Here is a 20,408-nt window from a genome sequence, read left to right on the forward strand (position 1 = left end):
TGAAGTTATATTCAGTTTCCTCTAAAACTCAAACTATGAAGCACTCTATAGTCCATACACTAAGCAGGTAGAGAGATTTGTGCTGGTCTTCTAGGGGATGTGTTTAGAGGGTGCAGTTGGGCAGGGCGTGGTGTAATGGCTCCATTCTCCAGTAGATAGTGCTGCTCAGCTTACTGGGATTGATGAGTGTGGCGCACATGCACTTGCATGCACCTGAGAGATGAAAATGGCTTCACCCAGCTCCCTAGTCTCTGGCACAGGAACTCTGCACTGTCACCAACCTGTGATCAAGCACCCTTCCTTTTTCTCAGGCCTCTGTCCACTTCCCACCTTTACCCTGTCCATGTCCAAGCCATCAGCCTGCTAGGCAGCACCTCCCTCCAGAGTTTTACCTCAGATGGGGATGCATTTCAAACCCCTCATTTCAGAGACCTCTACAACTTGGGGAGGGTCTCACTGAGCAATGGCTGGGTGCCGGCTTGCCCCAGAGAATGTTTGTGCGATCACACAGCAGCAAGGTTCAGAGATTATGGCAAATCACAACAAACAGCTGGCACCAGGTTTCACCACACGCTGGTGTCTTTGTCCCAATACCAGCAAATGTGACTGCTCTCCAGGGTCCACTGGGACCTTTGCCTGTGTGGAGGCTGTATGGAGTGAAAGCCAAATGCTCTACATATATGGGAACTGCTTCTTCCGCTGTGGCAAATGGACCCCTCAGACCCCACTGCCTGCTCCTGGGGATTCGCCTGCTTCCTCACCAGAACACTGCCAGGCACTGAGCTCCAGAATTTCAGACTCTGTACTCCACTGTTTATAGAATCCTAATGGGATTGAAACCCTCTCCTTTCTCCCCGTCAATGGTTCTGGGGAACAGATTTCTTGTTCAGTCCCCTGCAAGTGCTTTCACTCTTTCTCTCTCTTTCTCTCCAACTACTTTCAGGGGAGTACTTTTCTTGCATGATCCCAAATTGTCGCACTCTCCCCATTGCTCTTTCTCTGCCTTCTCTCCGCAAAAAAAGCTTCTTACCTTCCACAGCTTTTCTCTCCCCCAGTTCACCTCTCCGCACTGGGAACTTGCTGAGTTCTGTGGCTCAAGTTATGCAGATTGTTGTGTTAATCCTCAGATCAATTTCCTAGGTGTGCAAAATGGTTTGGTGCGATCTAGCTGTGTTTTAGGGACAAGAAAACCTGAGTCTCCATGCTGCTCTGCCATCTTCCCATTTCCTCCCCTTTTAAAAATATTTATTTATTTTTGGGAGAGCACAAGCAGGGGAGGGGCAAAGAGAGGGGGACAGATGATTCAAAGCAGGCTCCATGCTGACAGGCTGACAGCAGCAAGTCTGATGTGGCACCTGAACTCACGAACCGTGAGATCATGACCTGAGCCAAAGTCAGACGCTCAACCGAGTCACCCAGGTGCCCCAAGATCCCTTTTAAATGTAGCATTTTAAAGGATCTCCAAAAATATCCCCTTATTTATGTGTTTACCATTTTCCAATAAGCCTGCTTCAAGATGCTCAAGTGTAAGATGGAATGAGGTGACTGAACTAGTCCTCCAGGCTAGAGATCTGAGGCCAGTGGCAAGAACCCTGCTCTAGAATGTTTAGAGTACAGGGGCACCTGGGTGGCTCAGTCAGTTAAGCATCTGACTTCAGCTCAGGTCAGGATCTCATGGTCCATGAGTTCAAGCCCTGGCTCTGTGTTGACAGCTCAGAGCCTGGAACCTGCTTCAGATTCTGTGTCTCCCTCTCTCTGCCTCTCACCTGCTCACGCCTATCTCTCTCTCTCTCTCTCTCTCTCTCTCTCTCTCAAAAGTAAATAAACATTAAAAAAAAGTTTAGACTATTTGGAGTACATAGAGTTGCCTAAGGGTCTGTGACACCAATTTTGCTGAAATTAATCATATGAATGAGGGTTAGTTGACCCTCCTTCCATATTCCATGAGAACAGACACAAGTCCTGGTCACAACTGAGACCAGAGTAATTCAAATCAGCATGCTTCAGTGTTTGGTGTTCAACAAATGGATTAGAGATGGGCTGAGAACTGACTGCCTAGACACTTGTGACAGATGGGCAAGGCCTCAAGTGACTAGAGCTGCTAGCTCCATAGCCTCTAGCTATAAGCAAACTTCTCCCTTTATTCCAGTGAGTCATATACAAATATTATCATTTTCAAAGGTAGCAAAATATGAAAAGATCAGGAAGTCCTGATTTAAGCTGATGGCCTGGGAGATGTTTCTCTAAACGTTTCCACATTCTTGTAAAAATCTGTCAAGCTTCCCAGGACCAAAACCTTAGGCAGGGTTCAGGAATATGAAGCCTGATGTGTTCCAGAAAGCAAGAATGATTGTGTTAGAGCAGTCCACTTGCATAGGCAACATGTCCTCATTAGCCAAAAGGACTGTCATCTTAATGAAAGGCTTAGAACAAGAGCTACAAGGTAAAGACAGAAGGCTAGAGAATGTAAGGTTGATGAAGGCAGGACTTTGTCCAAATTGTCACCAGTTTTATCTTCAAAACCTAGAAAAATGCCAGGCACATTCATTCACTCAGTAAATATTTGCTGAGCACTTACCATATGTTGAACGTGTAATAGGTATTATGCAATTTGTTAAGTGAATGAACAAAATACACAAAAAGGCTACAACAAGGACACTCAACAACCCACAAAGAAGTGAACACATGACTTAATCTGATACCTCAGATGAGACTATTTTCTACCTAAACTGATCTAGACAGGGACTCTGAACAAAAAGGTCTTTTCAATCATGCATGTAGCAAACAACTTTTAACATCTATATGTGCTAGCAGATTAGGGGCAAGAAAATGAGTAAATAGTCTCTGCTCTCAAACTGTTCCCATAATAGCTCAAATGAATAGAGATTATAGAGAAGAGGCAACAACAAAGCACCACAGGAGCACTGAGGAGGAATTCACTGACTCAGTCTGAGGTCATCAGAGAAGGCTCCCCAGAGAAAGAGACATTTCAGCTAAGTTTTTGTGGCAAACACCAAGTAGTGCCTAATCACAACTCATTCACTGCTTCTTTCTCGCTAATACAGCCCCGATATCATTCAGGGTAATATTACACCCAGTTCAATACTCACTTTCACAGCCTCCCTTGCACTTAAGGATGGTCATAGAACATGGTTGTAGCCTATGAGACAACAGAAGTTGTTGGGAATTTCTGGGAAAGCTTTTGTTTTCTGATACAAGAGGGAAAATACCGCTGGCATCAACCTTCCCCTCTTCTTGCCCTGAATGTAAACATAGAAAGCCTCTTATAACCATGAGGCAACAAGTATGAATATAAAAGTCAATATGCTATGGATAACTGAGTAAAAAGTAGAATCTCAGTTCTTGATTACATTGTTGAGCAACTGAGCTAACACCAAAAACCACCAATTCTGCACTCCTTGCTAATTTGAGAAAAATAACCCCCATCTGTCTAACCCAAAGTTGATTAGATTCTCTATTACAGCAGGACCCATTCCTAACTGACACGGTGTTAAAGGAGACGTTTGCCAGGCAAAACAAAAGGAAAGAGTATTTCAGGCAATGGGAATAATTTATGTAAAGCAGAAAAAGGGAAAGAAGTTGGCATATTTAGAAACAGGGACACTTTAGTGACATAATCCAAGAGGAGAGTACAGCAACAAGAAGGCCTCACCTGCTTCATCCACAGTGGTACACTTCTGGTACATGGATGTACGAAGAGTAGGTGTCCGAACATTCAACAGCCTGATTTTGTCTACTCGAGAATCAAATACACGGAGTACAGGGTCTTTATCATCATCATCATGACACATGATTTTGTTGTCAATGAAAGAAGCAAACATCTGGGTCTCTAGGAATCTTGAGAGGAAGGGCAGATATGGCTCAGGCTGGTCTGACAGAAAAGATGCCTGATTGGACCAAAAGGAAACACACAGTCATTGAGAGCCTTGACCAGCAAAGGCAACACACCGAAGGGATCCGGTAGGTTAAATTTTCTCTCAAGTTTCCTAGGTCTTTATGAAAAGCAAACAGCAAAATCTCTTCATTTTTTTTAACACTCATATAATTTCAGATATCCTGAAATTTTGACACACTAGCCCAAACTCAGGTAACCTACTGTGGCAACCAATCTTCCCAGAATCCTGATGTTCAACCTGCATGTGCACCTTAACCTGAGAGCTCTGTTTCCAGCATATATGTATAATGAAAGAAAAACTCATCTTCAGTTAAATCTTCAGGAGGGTCTGGCATATTCTCATTTCTCACCACCTCGCCAGCAGGATTACTCACTTTATCAAAGTTTTGCATCTGCTCCCTGTTGGTAAACCAGGACTCCTTATCCTGGCTGGGCTGAATAACAAACACCTCATAATCTGCAAACATCTGAGTGAAACGATTTGCAAAAACTTCCCGGATCTGAATGTTTAGCTGGTAAATCCTCAGTTCTTCTTCATCACATTGAACCTTCAGGTCCTTATTGCTGCTGGGGTCTTCACGTACTTCCAGCTACCAAAAATCAAACAACAGTTGAAAATATAAGCTTTTCCTTTATCCTCCCCAAAATGCAACTCATCCGTTCCACCCCCACCCCCCTTCCAGTGGTCACTTACTTCACAGCAAATGGAGAAAAGAAACAAAAGAGAAAAACATCAGAAGGAAAAAAAGGAACAGATTCTGACATGCAGAAGAGAAAAATGAGGGTGTTCCACTTGCAGGTACCCAGGAACTTAATGAAAATAGAGATTAAGATTACAGGCAGAGAGAGATTCAGCAATAGAAGAAAAGCTGCTACTTATCTCGAGGGTCAGAGAAAGGAGGGAATCTGGGAAGTCAATGAGAAAATGATAATGCAAAGCAACAGAGTAAGACTCTGGCTCTCCCTTCATCTCTTTGATTTTCTCCCCCACATCACTGTCCTTATCTTTCTCCCTAAGAATTTTTCCTTACTGTGTCCAACCTCTCTAAATATTTCCCTGCTCCTCTTTAGCCACAATTAAAAAAAAAAAAAAAAAAAAAACAAAAAGTCTGCTCTACTACCTAAATAGAACAAGAAAATGAAATGTTTCACACTTCACTAAAAAAAAAAAAAAAAAAAAAAAGCCAAAGTGATTACATTGTCCCATTTGCTTATACATAATTTATAAAAATAATTTAACAGTGAGAATGGAGGAGGGTGAAGAGATGAGTAAAAAACTACAGAAAGCTGATAGTCTCATCAAAGTCAAGAAATGAAAAACTAACTTCATCCCCAAAAGAGCATAGGACTAACATTCAAGAGTGATGAGGGAGCTAGGGGCAGGCTGAGAGCAAAATGTAGGCTAACAGCATTCCCCACCCCCCAGGTGGGACATGTATATATAATATTTCTTGGACACTCCAAGCTACCCCAAAACAGGAAAGGACAAAAAACCCAAATGGTTAAACTGATAAGAGTCTCCACCAGTTTACCAGAAAAAGGCAATCCCATCATAGCCTAAAGTCTAAGAACTCCCAACTGTCTTAATGTTAATGCTTTGCTAGAGGGAAAAACAACCTTAGCTTGACAATAGCAGGCCTCCAGTACGTCTTTAGCATGTGAAAGTCTCTTTGGAAACTCCTATCTCCTCCCCTCCCCCCTCCATAAACCGGTCACCCCCCCCCCCCCACACACACACACACACACTTATAGTACAGCTCTTTCTGCTCACAGGTCCTGTCCCCGTGCTTTAATAAAATCACTTTTTTGTACCAAAGACATCTTCAAGAATTCTATCATGGCTGATGGCTCTGGACCACCCCACCATTACCCCAAAATTTAATCATAAGGCACCCAGTGTGTGGGGCGATGAGTCTTTTCATCTGGACTCTGAATTTTGGTGTAAATTTGGTGAGCCCTTTCTCTTTTCCTCCTTTACTCTCATGGTCTTTTGGAACACTTTCATGTTGGCTGCAATCCTCTAGCCTGTGGCTACTCTATGGGGTAGCCTGCCTTCTGACTATTAAATTAGTACCCTGGCTGGAATGGTAATAAGACCCAGAAACTTGATGCCCTCTCTTTATTCCTGTCCTTATACAAAGTTGTCTCTCTTGGGCACAGGACAGCCACCTAAATCACCAAGATGGCTACCAATCTTAAGACTCCCGTGTGAGGTTCCCTCCTCAAGGTCTCTGGTCCAGCAGCTTCTGGCCTTGAGATCTCCACTGGCCAAAACCAGTACCCAAATGAATTAAAACCCTACCGGGGACCATTTCCTAAGGAAGTTGGCTAAAAAGACTGTGTGTGTTGGAACCTTACTAAGATCATAATGGATTTCTATCTGTGCTGCTTTCCATCAATGTCCTCTATCAACTACTACTTAAATTACAAAATTGGGGAATTCCCCCTTGTAAAACTTTTCCAGTGTTTTCCATGGGTTACAAAATGGTGGTTTCTTGGCCTTCTCAGCAAGGCAAACTTGGTCCAAATGCCAGGCACCCATCTGTAGCCTAGGATGCAATGTGCAAGCAGGGGGACGCTAGCATCCCTCCTTCAGGAGCCCTTAATCGACTGATTGGTGGTCATAGTGGTTTCATTCGAGGGACACTTGGGGTTGCTTTGACACCAGGAACCTCTGACATATCCTGCGCATGGGATACCACCCAGGAGTCAGGGGGATTCTCAGGGGTAATGGACCTTCTTTCTACTTTCTCTCTACTTTTCTGTCTAGGAACAGGGGAGCTTCTCCTCAGTCCCCAAGGACTCTCTCTTGGGATGCCTTTTAACCCAATGGAAATAATTTGGTTTGCAAAATGTAGAAAAGAACTGATCTCCTATAACACTGCATGGCCTTAGTAAACAGGGCAAATGGATGGAGGTACCCTAGGTCCAGGCCTTCATGGCTCTACCCGGACCCAAGAGCCTCTTGCACAATGTGTTTGGTCAGTAACCAGGCCAGTAAATTCCCTCCTGATATACTGGATGATAATTGTCTAAACGGGCCTCCTCCTGATAGTACCCAGGTTGCTGGAGGAAACACAGGCCATCCCTGACAAAGGGGATGCTCTTTCTCTTTTTATTTTTAATTGTTTTAATGTTTATTTATTTTTGAGAGAGAGACAGAGACAGAGACAGAGTACAAGCAGGGAGTGACAGAGAGAGAGTGAAACACAGAATCCAAGGCAGGTTCCAGGCTCCAAGCTATCAGTACACAGCCCAACGCAAGGCTTGAACCCACGAACCATGAGATCATGACCTGAGCCAAAGTCAGATGCTTAACTGACTAACCCACCCAGGTGCCCTGGGATGCTCTTTCTCTTAAGTGGACACATATGAAACAACTCAGCGTTTATTTAAACTAATTTAAGTGTGCTGGTTTAATTAAGATAGACATGTCTTCAGAGTTATCAGCATTAAATATGAAACTTGTATTCTACCAAGGTTTACTAAAGGTCCAATAAGTTCATGTTATCTCTGTTGCAATTTGTTAGCAAAAAGATGACTTAAAATGATGGTTAATTTTGTCTGTTTCAAAGTTTTCATGGGTAATTGTTAAGAGCTTTCAAAGTCTTTGGTAACCTGAAACTTTGAAGTTTTGCTTGCACAATAAACGAGATTAAATTCATTGGACACCTAGGTCTTTTCCAAATAGGATAGAGTGCTAAAACTTTGATTACTGAACATAGGTTTGTGCTTTTAACTCCTTATTGCAGAGAAACTAAGGCTATTTGGGTCTATTGGAAAACATGCTTTGTGCCTAACTGGTTCATGAATTTGCCCTCTAAAGAACTCTGGTGTAACGGTTTATGATTGGTTACTAAGTTTTCATTGGAGACTAAGGTTTCCAAGAGTTAAAATTCTGCTAAATGTACTTAAGACTGACGGAAATAAGAAAAGCAACTCCATATGTAGAAAAGTAGGAGATAATATAAGAAATGTATAAGGAATGGAAATATATTTTTTGTTGAAGGTAAAAGAAAATAATTTTGTCCTAAATGAGATTGGTTGGAGAGAAATGGCTTGGGACAAAATCTGAAGGCAAAGGAAAGCTGTAGAAGGTTCATGAAGGAAAATCTTGAAAAGGAATTTATGTGTAGTCAGGATGGACTAAGGTTGAGATTAATATAGTTTAAAAGTACACTGGGGGGCACCCTAGTGGCTCAATCAGTTGAGCATCCAACTTCAGCTCAGGTCATAGTCTCACAGTTCATGGGTTCGAGCCCCGAGTTGGGCTCAGTGTTGACAGCTCAGAGCCTGGAGCCTGCTTCGGATTCTGTCTCTCTCTCTCTCTCTCTCTCTCTCTCTCTCTGTCCCTTCCCCTACTCATGCTCTGTCTCTCTGTCAAAAATAAACATTAAAAAAAAAATAAATTTTTTTTTAAAATTTAAACAGTACACTGGTATAAGGTTGAAATTCTGTTTTTCTCTCTTTTCAAAAGACAAAGTTTTCTTAGATTGTTGATCTGCTCTCATTAAGAAAATGTAAACAAAGGTTACATTAGATGATATTACGTTTCATCTTTATCAGGTCTTTGATTACTTAAAATTGCTCAATATTAAAGGAGCTAGGTTTTGCTAACAACTGTATAATACTACCTATTTGCCTTTAGGATTTCTTATTGCCAGCTTGGGTAAAGAAATAAGATTTGTAATGATCTGTAATCCTATTTAGGATGTGCTTTATAACTTTCTAAATTTTAACAAACTTCCCAGGATTTAAAGGGTAAATGAAGTCTTTTTGACCAATTAGGCCTTTTTATTTTATATGCTAAGTTACTTGGAAAAGCATTGTCAAATAATGGTTAACCTTAGGTTGTATTGCATGTGTAAATGCTATAACTGCTCAAATGTATATGAAATTCCTAAAGTTTTAATGCTTTATCACTTGATATTCTGATTATTGAAATGTGTTACAGAAATAACCGAATTTCCTTGTCAACTGCATCATAATGAACTCTCATCAGATCTTTAACAATGTCCATTTCTGATATTTTGTCACTTATAATTGTTCTTATTCTCTCACAAAACTATTTCATCTTCAAGGAGATTCATAAAAGGGACTTTTAGGACAAATATTTGACATCTTTAAGATTAATACTAACATGGGTAAGAACTTCCAGAACTAAAAAACTGCATTCAAACTGAACAAGAATTAGGAACGTGGGACTAAATAAACTAAAGAAGATTACAGTTTTTGTGACTCGTTCGAAATATTGCTGGTTCTCTAATGTTTGCTCTTCCAGATTAAGTAAACTTCCTCTTGAGATATGTATAACATACAGAGATGTCATAAAGTATTCATTTGTAAACTGAAGCATTTATCTTTTCTCTCTACCTAAACCCTCTGAAATTCAAAAACTCTTCAGTATTCTTTCTTTCATGGCAATTACAATTGTTTGCATAAGTTCAATAGGAATCTGTTCATCTTGTAACAGGACACCACTGGAAATACTGGTTATTTTACCAAGGCTTTAACTAGAATGTCCTATTTGAATGACATGCATAGACTCAGACATGACCCTAAAGCTTTAAGGAACCAAGGTTGAACTTATGAAACAGAACGATAAAGCCCCTTGGAAATGTTGGCCTGTCACCTTGTTTACAGAGTTCCCAACAGCCTTACCACGTGAGTAAAGAATGTCACTTCCTGGCATGTGCAGGAACCTCAGGATATCTTGGGGACCTTGTGAAGAGGAATTCTCCCAAATCTACAGGTATTGCAGGCATGTCTGATGGCAAGTACTTCACTTGGCTTCTGGTCTAGAGAGGCAACTAAAAGTTCAATCTGGAGATTTCTTATAAAAAGGCTCCAGCAAAACAAACTTTAAAATATCCTTATGATCAATTGCTATTCTTGCTGAGTTTATGTAAATAATTAGGCCAAGTTTGTTAAAACTGAACTTGTACTACAAACAAACTAAGTCTTGATTTGGCTGTTTCTGGAAATGAAGGTTTTTTGAGAGAAAACCAATGTTTCAATAACGCACCGTTATGGATGTTAAATTCTAGTTCTGATGGTCTTTAAATGTTTGTTGTTTGCCTAAACTAGACAACTTGAGGTAAAATTCAGAAAAACTGTCACAATAGCACAGGTATGGACAATCTCCTTGCTTGTCATTCTGTGAGAAAAAAGACCCCATGGACATATTATTTAAACAACTGGAAAATGGGATGGATTCCCTCAACAACTACATATAAAAAGACTTTTCTCACTGTAAACCTATCAATAGATAAAGACTATAGTATTTTACTAAATTATTCACTTGAGGCCAGGTTAATTCATAAATCTCTAAATATTGCAAAACATATCCTTTCCAAACCCGATCTGACAGTTACTAGAAACCCACCCCATATAAATCCAAAAGACCTGGTTTAGTTAAAGGATTAAAAGTCTAATACAGCAGGGGGCTTAACTCCAAAATGAAAAGGCCCCTATTGGGTCATATTATATACTCCCAATGCAGTAAAATTAGAGAGGCATTCTTCATAGGTTCCCATATCTAAATAAAATCTGTACCTCCTTTACAGGGAATCAATAAGGAAACTAATGTGCCTTCTTATTCCTGTGAACCTGTGGAAAAGCTCAAATTTCTCTTATGATGGTTGTACCTTTCTTTTGCATTCTCCTTTCCCCAATTTCTACTAACAATTCCTTCTTACAATGAGCCGTTCAAAAGGATCACCACAGACATGTGAGTTACAAACCAGAAAGACCAATTGGATTCCTGCTGCCTGTTCCCACTCCCATCTGAGGATGGTTCAAGTCTCACATCTAAAAATCTCACTGGCAGCACTGGCAGACACAGGGTTTGTAATGTGCTCTAACCATTAACCTGTATTTTTCTTGTTTCTATAAAAGTACATCTTATTAATTACCTAATTGCTTACTAAACAAGAGTCTATAGGATGGCTGTTTACCACGTACTACACAGTTAAAGCCTTAAATGACTCTCAAAATAACATTATATTAAATACTAAAATAACTCAAATGCCTAAAACAGTTCTACAAAACAGAATGGCATTTAGATGTTTTAATTGCTGCACAAGGTAGAACTTATACTTTTATAAAAACAAAATGCTGGGGTGCTGGGTGGCTCAGTCAGTTAAGCATCCGACTTCGGCTCAGGTCATGATCTCACAGTTCGTGAGTTCAAGCCCCACATCGGGCTCTGTGCTGACAGCTCAGAGCTTGAAGCTTGCTTCTGATTCAGTGTCTCCCTCTCTCTCTGCCCCTCCGTTACTCGCATTCTGTCTCTCTCAAAAATGAATAAACATTAAAAAAATTAAAAACAAAACAAAATGCTGTGTATACATTCCAAATTACCACAAAAATATTTCTGGATTTCTAACTGACATGAATACTCAAATTGGTGCTTTAAACATCCCTCTCTTTCCTTTAATGATTGGTTAAACTCTTGGACTGGATGATTTCTGTCAGCTACCAAAGGACTTTCATTTGGGCCAATCTTTCTAGTTATTCTAATTATGTTTTGCTATTTTCTCCCATGCCTCTCTGCCTGGTGCCAAGACTCCATCACTGCAATAACTTCAAGCTAACAGATGATCCTTTCTACTCAAGGAGGTTCATACATGTTGCCCACGTTGGATTCAGCTGCCTCTATGTTTTTGTAACCCTCCCTACATGTTCCCCAAGTGACCAATATTGACCCATACAGGTAGGGACAACTCTATGCCCCTACTCAATAGGAAGAAGCTACAGAAGATGAGGCCTTCCACCTTCAGCAACCTTAACGATGTAATGGTCAAAATTGTTCAGGGGGGATATGATGACAGAGTGTCAGGCAAGCTGAGGGCAAAATACAGGCTGGTACCACCACCACCGCCCCCCTCCTCCCCAAGGTGGAATATGTGTGATATTCCTCAGACACTCCTGGCTACCCAAGAACAAAGGAAAGGGTTTTAAGTGCTTGCCATGGTAATGTGGGAAATTAAGGCAAATGAAAAATTAAATTCCCTTACTGCCTACAGCCCATTGACAAGTCCTTGAGACTGGCATAGTAACCTCCCTCTAAGAACTCAGCTGCCTCAAGGATGACACTCTGCTGGGGTGTAAAAGACAACCTTGGCTTAACATTATCCCAATCTCAAGGATCCTGTAAGTCTACTTACTTTATCTCAACTACCCCAAGATATATGTCAGCAATCATACTCCAAGCTTCTGACCCCTCAATATACATCTGAAGGGTCTCATGACTGAGGTTTTATTAAATGGTAACAAATGGTATTTCCCTCACAACAGCTAGGCCCTCAAGTTCCTGGAAACCTTGCTTCCAAAATTCCTTGGAGACTTACTCTATCCCTGACCCCCTTCCAACCTGATGATACATAATGAGTTACCCAACATGACCCCAGTGCAGCTCTTCCTGCCCACAAGTCCTGTCCCTGTGTTTTAATAAAATCACCATTTTGCACCAATGATGCCTTCAAGAATTCTTTCTTGGTTGTCAGCTCCAGACCCCATGAACCCCCCATCACCCTCAAAACTTCATCAAGAGGACCAGGATCTAGCCTCAGCTAAGCCACTTACCAGGCATTTAATCTTGGGCCACTCAGGCTCTCTAAGCCTTGGTTTCTTGAGCTATAAAGGAGTTAACAATATCTGCCCTGTATGCTATAGGTTGCCATGAAATTCACAGGGCAATGGATTTTAAAGAGGTCTGGGGGCGCCTGGGTGGCGCAGTCGGTTAAGCGTCCGACTTCAGCTCAGGTCACGATCTCGCAGTCCGTGAGTTCGAGCCCTGCGTCAGGCTCTGGGCTGATGGCTCAGAGCCTGGAGCCTGTTTCCGATTCTGTGTCTCCCCCTCTCTCTGCCCCCCCCCGTTCATGCTCTGTCTCTCTCTGTCCCAAAAATAAATAAACGTTAAAAAAAAAAAAAATTTTTTTTAAAATAAAGAGGTCTGAACACAAAGATTACCACTGTCATCCCTCCAAGTCACTCTGCTGTCATGTTCACAAAGAATGACAGTAGGCTCTCCTTGATGTCCAGGTGAGAAGCTACCCAAATTTAGATCTATATAGCATTTACTAAGATAATATATGCAAGAGCTAAATCCAGTCTCCCACACAAGAGCATTCTTTCACTGCTCGAAAATAAGCCTTGCCCTGAACTAGGTGCTTTCTCATCTCACACTTTATTTCAGCAGGACAGCCCCCTAGCACAGACCAAGCCTGTCACAAACTCATATACAGCATCTTACCTTTTCCAGACTCACACCAGTCCTCTTAACCAAGGCTTGCAGCCGGGCAATAGTTTCATTCTCCTTGAGGAGCTCGTAGGAATGCAAAGGGGAGCCTGCGATGTTCCCATTCCTCTTGTCAGAGACAAGCTCAGAGGCCCGAAGCCTCTTCAGCTTGGAGGCACTCTCACTGCAATGAAGATTTCCTTCAGGGGGAATGCCAAATGCCATGAGAATCTCAGAGACTTCCTGGACAAACTCCAATTTGTTGGGAAACTGAGGCAGGTCCTCTGGCAGCTCAATGAAGTGGTTGTCAATGTCCACAAAGCAGAGGTTAGCCTGGCAGTCAAAACAGGATGAGTGTGAACAACTCCAGAGCATTAAGAAGAAGCTTTAGAAAGGATATGAACAGGAGAGGGAAGAGGAAATATTTGAAATAGGCATATATGAGATATGATATAAAGAAGGTGGGGCTCAGGAAGGAAATAGACCTAGGTTCCAATCTTCCCCTGCCACTTTCTAGGGAAAGTTACTTAATCTTCTGATTCTGTCTCCTCAGTTATGAATGTTAAAAAGAGATAAAAACACTTATCTTAGAGAGGGGTAGGGATTCTGTGATGACACAGATGTTGAGCATCTAGTGCAAAATCCACACATACAGTAAATGCTCATAAAATGTTTGATGAATTCATGAATTCTTATAATAGTAAAAAGAACACCAGGAGTGAGTCAAAAAGTCTAGGTTCCATATCTCACTCCATCACTATCTCCCTTTATGACCCTGAGCATACCATCATCCTTTTCTGAGCCTTAGTCCTAATTTGTAAGATTTGGTGGCTGCTCTTACTGATTTCTGTGATTCCTTCTGGTTTTAAGGTTGCTTTTGAGAGGACCTACAGAGACAGCACTCATACACTGCTAGTGAGGTAGGTAATCTAGATTAACATAGAACAGTTTGGTAATATCCATCTATCCTCATTTTATAGACAAAACTGACATAAAGAGGTTAAGTAACTTGATCAAAGTCACACAGCTAGTAAGTAGTAGAACTGAGATCCAAACTCCTCTAGCCTGACTTCAGACATACACTCAAGCTCTTAACCATCCACCCTTCTCCTTAGAAGTCTTACGCATTTCTTATTCAATTTAACTTAAATATATTATAGTTCCTATTCCCGTTGGAATTTCTTTGTAGCAATACATTAGAAAAGGCTTTTTAAAAAATATTTGTCTCGGGATGCCTGGTGGGTTCAGTTGGTTGAGCGTCTGACTTTGGCTTAGGTCATGATCTTGCGGTTCCTGAGTTTGAGCCCCCCATCAGGCTCTCTGCTGTTAGCACGGAGCCCATTTTGAATTCTTTGTCCCCCTCTCCCTGCCCTTCACCTGCTGGTGCTCTCACACACTCTCTCTCTCTGAAATAAACATTAAAAATATATATATATTTATCTTATAACCATGAACCTGTCTAGCTAACCAAGACAACTATTATTTCCTCCACTGCAGTGTTTAAATGCTTAAGAGTATTTCTGTTTTGTTCATAACAGAAATGATAATATTACCTATACCATAAATTTGAGGATTATGAGACAATAAATGTTGAGATTTATAGCTAGGCTCAAAGTACATAACAAATGCCAATTAACATTGTTATTATCACTGTGGAATAACTTCAATCAATGGATATCATAACAATATTACTAGGTAGGAAAATTCCATATTGAAAAGATGCTAATAATGCCCCTACTTATTTGTAAGTTTAATGTAATTTTTTTCAAAATCCCAGATTTTTGTTTTAAAAGGAGTGTCTGATGAACTGATTCTGAATTTTGCCTGAAAAAATAAAACAGCCAAGAAAATTTTAAGAAAACACTTGCCTTACTGGATTCTAATATAAACATAAAACAGTAATCTGTTGGAAAAAGAGAATCTTGGGGTACCTGGGTGGCTCAGTCAGTTAAGGCTCAGGTCATGATCTCACAGTTTGTGAGTTCGAGCCCCGCGTCGGGTCCTGTGCTGACACCTCAGAGCCTGGAGCCTGCTTCAGACTCTGTGTTTCCCTCTTTCTTTCTGCCCCTTCCCCACTCACGTTCTGTCTCTCTCCAAAATAAACATTAAAAAAAAAAAAAAAAAGGAGAATCTTGAACAGACCCATTTATTGTGGATGGATTGTTGAATAAATGTTTCGAGGACAATGGCTGTACATTTAGAAATGTTAAAATAGAATACCATACTCAAAAATAAATTTAAGATTGAAGCTTTAAATATAAAAAACAGGGGTGCCTATGTGGCTCAGTTGGTTAAGCGTCCAACTTTGACCCAGGTCTTGCTCTCACAGTTTGTGAGTTTGAACCCTGTGTCAGGCTCTGTGCTGAGAGCTCAGAGCCTGGAGCCTGCTTCAGATTCTGTGTCTCCCTCTCTCTCTGCCCCTTTCCCACTCACGTTCTGTCTCTCTCTCTCAAAAATAAACATTTAAAAATAATTTTTTAAAAAATCTACCTTATTTTCTTAAAAAGAGTATCTTTTAGAGATACAAACTAAATATATTTCAATAACATAATAATGCTGTGTGAGATCTGTTTCAAAATAATCAAGTAAGGTGAGTGGGGAGGAGGAGGGTAGAGAAAGAAAAGTGGCCATGAGTTGATGATTATCATAAAACAATGGATGCTAGTCCCTTTACTCTTACACGTGTTCAACATTTTCCATTAAAAAAGTTTAAAAAAAGTTAAATAAATCCACAAGGCGCGCCTGGGTGGCTTAGTCGGTTGAGTGTCCGACTTCGGCTCAGGTCATGATCTCGCAGTCCGTGAGTTTGGGCCCCACGTCGGGCTCTGTGCTGACAGCTCAGAGCCTGGAGCCTGCTTTAAATTCTGGGTCTCCCTCTCTCTCTGCCCCTCCCCCACTCATGCTCTGTCTCTGTCTCTGTCTCTCTCTCTCTGTCAAAAATAAATAAACATTAAAAAAAATTAAATAAACCCACAAAAGCATTAAAAGAAACTATAAAAAGTTACTATTCTATCTTAAGGTGGAATGGCTTTCTAAACTTTATATAGAGCTAAAAACCATAAAGGTAAATACTGCCATAAAAAAATTAAAAGATAAGCAATTTAGGAAACAGTAATTGTTATGTATAACATGTGAAAGGTTAATAGCCAAAGAAATCATTAAGATAAAAATAAATTCACCCAACTGAAAAGTAGAAATTGGTTATGGAAGGCAAACACAGAAGAACTTTCTTTCACCTGATTAACATCAAATATATGAAAAGATGTTCAATTTTGCTAATAATCTAAGAAATAAAAACAAAATACTTTTCATCTACTGTGCTGACAAAGATTTACAAGATTTATAATGTCCAATGCCAGCCAAATAATAGGAAAACAAACATCTCAAACACTGTTATTAGGAACGTAAACTGGTGGCACCTGGGTGGCTCAATGAGTGAAGCATCCAACTTCGGCTCAGGTCATGATCTCACAGTCCTTGAGTTCGAGCCCCACATCAGGCTCTGTGCTGACAGCTCAAGAGCCTGGAGCCTGCTTTGGATTCTGTGTCTCCCTCTCTCTCTCTCTGCCCCTGCCCTGCTCTCATTCTGTCTCTCTCTCAAAAATAAACATTAAAAAAACTTAAAAAACAAACCAAAAAAAAGGAATGTAAATGGAAAACTTTCTGAGGACAATCTTAAAGACATTCTTTTCCTGCCCAATCCAAGAACTAGAACATTACCAGATACTTTATCTATCTAATCCTCCCCAATACCATCCCCAACCTATACATTCCCATTCCCCAGGTAACCACTATCCAGAATTTTCTATTACCTTTTTGGCTTTTGTTTTATAATTTATATATGCCTTTAAGTTTTTGCTTGTTTTTTAAATTTATGAAAAGATTACCACTCCTTAAGGAATGTTATGGTACTACTTTTCTTCACTCAACAGGAGGCTACTAAAATTCAGCCATTTTGTTGTATGTAGCTATGTTATTCATTTTCACTCTTATATAATATTCCACACTATGTGGATATAACACAATTTATCAATTTTCCCAATGAAGGGCATTTAAGTTCTTTCCTGTTTACTGCTTTGACATTTTTACACATTTTCTTGGACACGGATGCAAGATCTTCTCTTGGGTGTACCCTAGGAATGGAACTGCTGTGTGGTAAGCTATGCAAATGTTCAACTTTATAAGATAAGGCCTAGGTGTGTCCAAAGTGGTTATAACAGTTTATATTTTTACCAGCAATCTAAAGTGATCCTATTGATCCAAATCCTTCCAAAACTTGGTATCATCATATTTCCTAATTTTGCCACTGATTTGGGTGCATTTAATTTACACTTTTCTGGTTGCTAGTGAAAAAATGTGTATTTTTTGTGCAATACCTGTTCATGTCTTTAGCCCATTTTTCTACTGGGTTGCTTATCATTTTACTGGTTTGTACAAGTTCTTTACAATCTCCTAATGCTGACTTTTGTAGGTTATATATGTTACACGTATCTTCCAGTTTTTATCATATCTTTTTAAGATGTCTTTCTCTTAATTTAAAAAATCAAATTTATCAATCTTTTTTTAATTTTTTATTTTTTATTTTTTGAGAGAGAGAGCGGGAGAGAGGGGCAGAAGTGGGGGGGGGGGGAGAGAATCTCAAGCAGGGTCCATACTCAATGCAGAACCCAGTGACGGGCGCAATCTCACAACCCTTGGATCATGACCTGAGTTGAAATCAAGAGTCAGACACTCAACCAACTGAGCCACCTAGGCTCCCTTCAATCTTTTATTTTATGGATAGTGCTTTCTGTATTTTGTTTATAAAGTCCCTACTCAGAGGTTAGAAATACATTTATTAATATTATCTTTAGAAGATTTTAAACTTTTGCTTGTGACATTTATCACTTCTTAATCCATCTCAAGTTGATTTTTGTTACAGTGGAATGTGGGGATCCTTTTTTATTTTTTCTCCTTATGGACAAGCAATTTTTCCAGCTCCATTATTAAATAGTCCCTCCTTCAGGATGGCACCTCTATGTTATATCAAAGTGCCGATCCATTGATCCTTCTATTTTTCCCCATACCAATAAGTCTTGCATCCTAAAAGAAGAGGCAGGCGGGTAACATAAGTCTAGCTAAATACAACTATTCCACAAGCTCTCAATCTATTAAAACTGCATGTTTTAACATGTCCATGCATAAACATCTGCTGGGTGCATGAAACTATTCAATTTACCAATCTATAATCAAAAAGGAGAACTTTTGGGGTCCCTGAGTGGCTCAGTCAGTAAACGTCCCGACTCTTGGTTTCGACTCAGGTCATATCTCACAGTTAATGGATTCAAGCCTCATGTCTGGCTCCACACTAAAGCAGAGCCTGCTTGTGATTTTCCCTCCCTCTCTCAGCCCCTCCCTGGCTTGCTCTTTCTCTCTTTCAAAATAAATAAAGTTAAAAAAGAGAGAGGGAGAACTTTCTCTTATCTAAGATACAAAGATTAAAAGAAGAATCACTTTAAAATTCACTTTTTGTAATTCCTCCACTGAAAAAGTTTGAGCCCTGCCTAGAAAAAGGGCCAGTAAGTGTTTAACACCTAAAAATTGGCTTTTTGTTTTTCCTGTTAAGATTTTAAAATTATAGGGGTGACTGGGTGACTCAGTAGACTAAGCGTCTACTTCGGCTCAGGTCAGGATCTTGTGGTTTACCAGTCTGAGTCCCGTGTTGGGCTCTGTGCTGACAGCTCAGAGCCTGGAGCCTGCTTCAGATTCCTTGCCTCCCTCTCTATCTGCCCCTCCCCGACACATGCTCTGTCTCTCTCTCAAAAAAAAATAATAAAATATTTTTTTAAAAAAGATTTATTTAAAATTATAAATGCTTTCACATCAAGCCATTAAAAAAGATAGTAAAACAATTAAATCTAGTCATGAAGATCACCTGCCTCATAAGCCCCGTCAGAATAAAGCCCTGTAACCCACCACAGGCAAACAATGCAATCATTTACCCCACTGGTTCTCCTCTTTTTATAGAAAAAAATCATTTTGTCCAATTGGAAACACAGAAGCATCTAAAAATAACTGCATCCACTCAACAATGCTTGGTTGGCTTTTCTCCCACTGATGTGAGCCAAATACATAATGTCTGTAAAGAATTTTATGAACTCCACATGCTATGTCCCTATATTATAGATACACTCCTGGTAGGAGGTAGCTAGAGGGGAGAATACAACTCAGGCACACTTTAGAGATGGGCTAGATTAGATAGGCACCTCTGAGTAGACACCAGTATAGCCATTCTTTGCAGTGTTGGGCTGAAGAAGGTAGGAATGAAAAGGTAAAGTGAAATAGGACGTCATTCAAATACTAAACTCATACATAGCCTCACACTGTTTCCTCACAGCACACTGAGGGCTCTGGCAAACAGAAGTAATTTGCAAACCTACCTCAAACTCCTCATGCACCCCTTTCCTCAGCTAAGAGGACAAGTCCTACAAAACAGCTTGAGGGACAAGAAGCCTAAAAGAGGCACTGAACCCACATGATCAGTTTTCCTCAGTTAATTAACCTCCTGTGTTGTTTGGAAGAAGCCATGAGAAGACTTAGCTGCTCTGGGTAATAACCACATGGATCCCCCAAATCCCAGAAAGTCTCCCAAATCTTTTCCTGCAGGAGGTCACTATGCCCCTTCCCACCCTGAGTTCCCAACACCAAATCACAGCCAGCCTCACCTCTAGTCTATTCCCATGTTATTCACTGAGGGGGAGGAGCTCAACACACACACATTATTGGGAAAAAAGCTATTGAAGGAGTGTCCTGAGAAAGGAGAAAAACCATCAGGAAAGACAGAAAGACCCAAGACATAAAGAAGTAACACACACACACCCTTTATTCTAATATCCTCTGCCTGCTTCCCCTGACATATGGACAACATGACTCCTTCCTGGACTCACACAATAGCACCCAAAAGAGAAGCACAGGACAAAGAATGCCTCACAAAGGCAGCTCAGCACTTTCCCTTGCTCAGGGACAACTGAACTCATGTGTTGATATAAAAAGAAACAAAGGGTTTTTTCACAGACTTCTGATGCCCCAAGATGAGGCAGCGACTGATGAATTCTGATTTAGGGATCCAGGAAATGTACAGTCTCCATCCCTCTGGAGAAAGTCTCTTTTATAAATCAAGCTTGCTCCACTACCCTGATGATGCACCCTTGCACAGGCCCATTAGTTCTGCCTCAAAGTCCCTCCAGTAGTGTAAAGATACCTCAGGATGTC

At 40.5% G+C, this 20,408-nt stretch overlaps 1 protein-coding gene across 2 annotated transcripts in view; it reads right to left on the reverse strand.

Moving 5' to 3' along the window:
• The window catches only part of DENND5A (DENN domain containing 5A), a 118,659-nt gene that overhangs the window by 41,839 nt on the left and 56,412 nt on the right, over nucleotides 1-20,408 (reverse strand). The window contains exons 6-9 of one of the 2 annotated variants that reach the window (XM_047070056.1): nucleotides 13,173-13,490; nucleotides 4,291-4,506; nucleotides 3,674-3,908; nucleotides 3,111-3,260 (exon numbers count right to left, since the gene is read on the reverse strand). In XM_047070056.1, coding sequence (XP_046926012.1) covers nucleotides 3,111-3,260; nucleotides 3,674-3,908; nucleotides 4,291-4,506; nucleotides 13,173-13,490 — 919 coding nt within the window. The remainder of the gene's footprint in view (nucleotides 1-3,110; nucleotides 3,261-3,673; nucleotides 3,909-4,290; nucleotides 4,507-13,172; nucleotides 13,491-20,408) is intronic. The other variant, XM_047070057.1, reaches the window with a different exon arrangement.

This window comes from Lynx rufus, unplaced genomic scaffold (genome assembly GCF_022079265.1).
Source record: "Lynx rufus isolate CCGP_SWC_20201006 ecotype Redwood Valley unplaced genomic scaffold, mLynRuf1.p SCAF_9, whole genome shotgun sequence".
Classification (NCBI taxonomy): domain Eukaryota; kingdom Metazoa; phylum Chordata; class Mammalia; order Carnivora; family Felidae; genus Lynx; species Lynx rufus.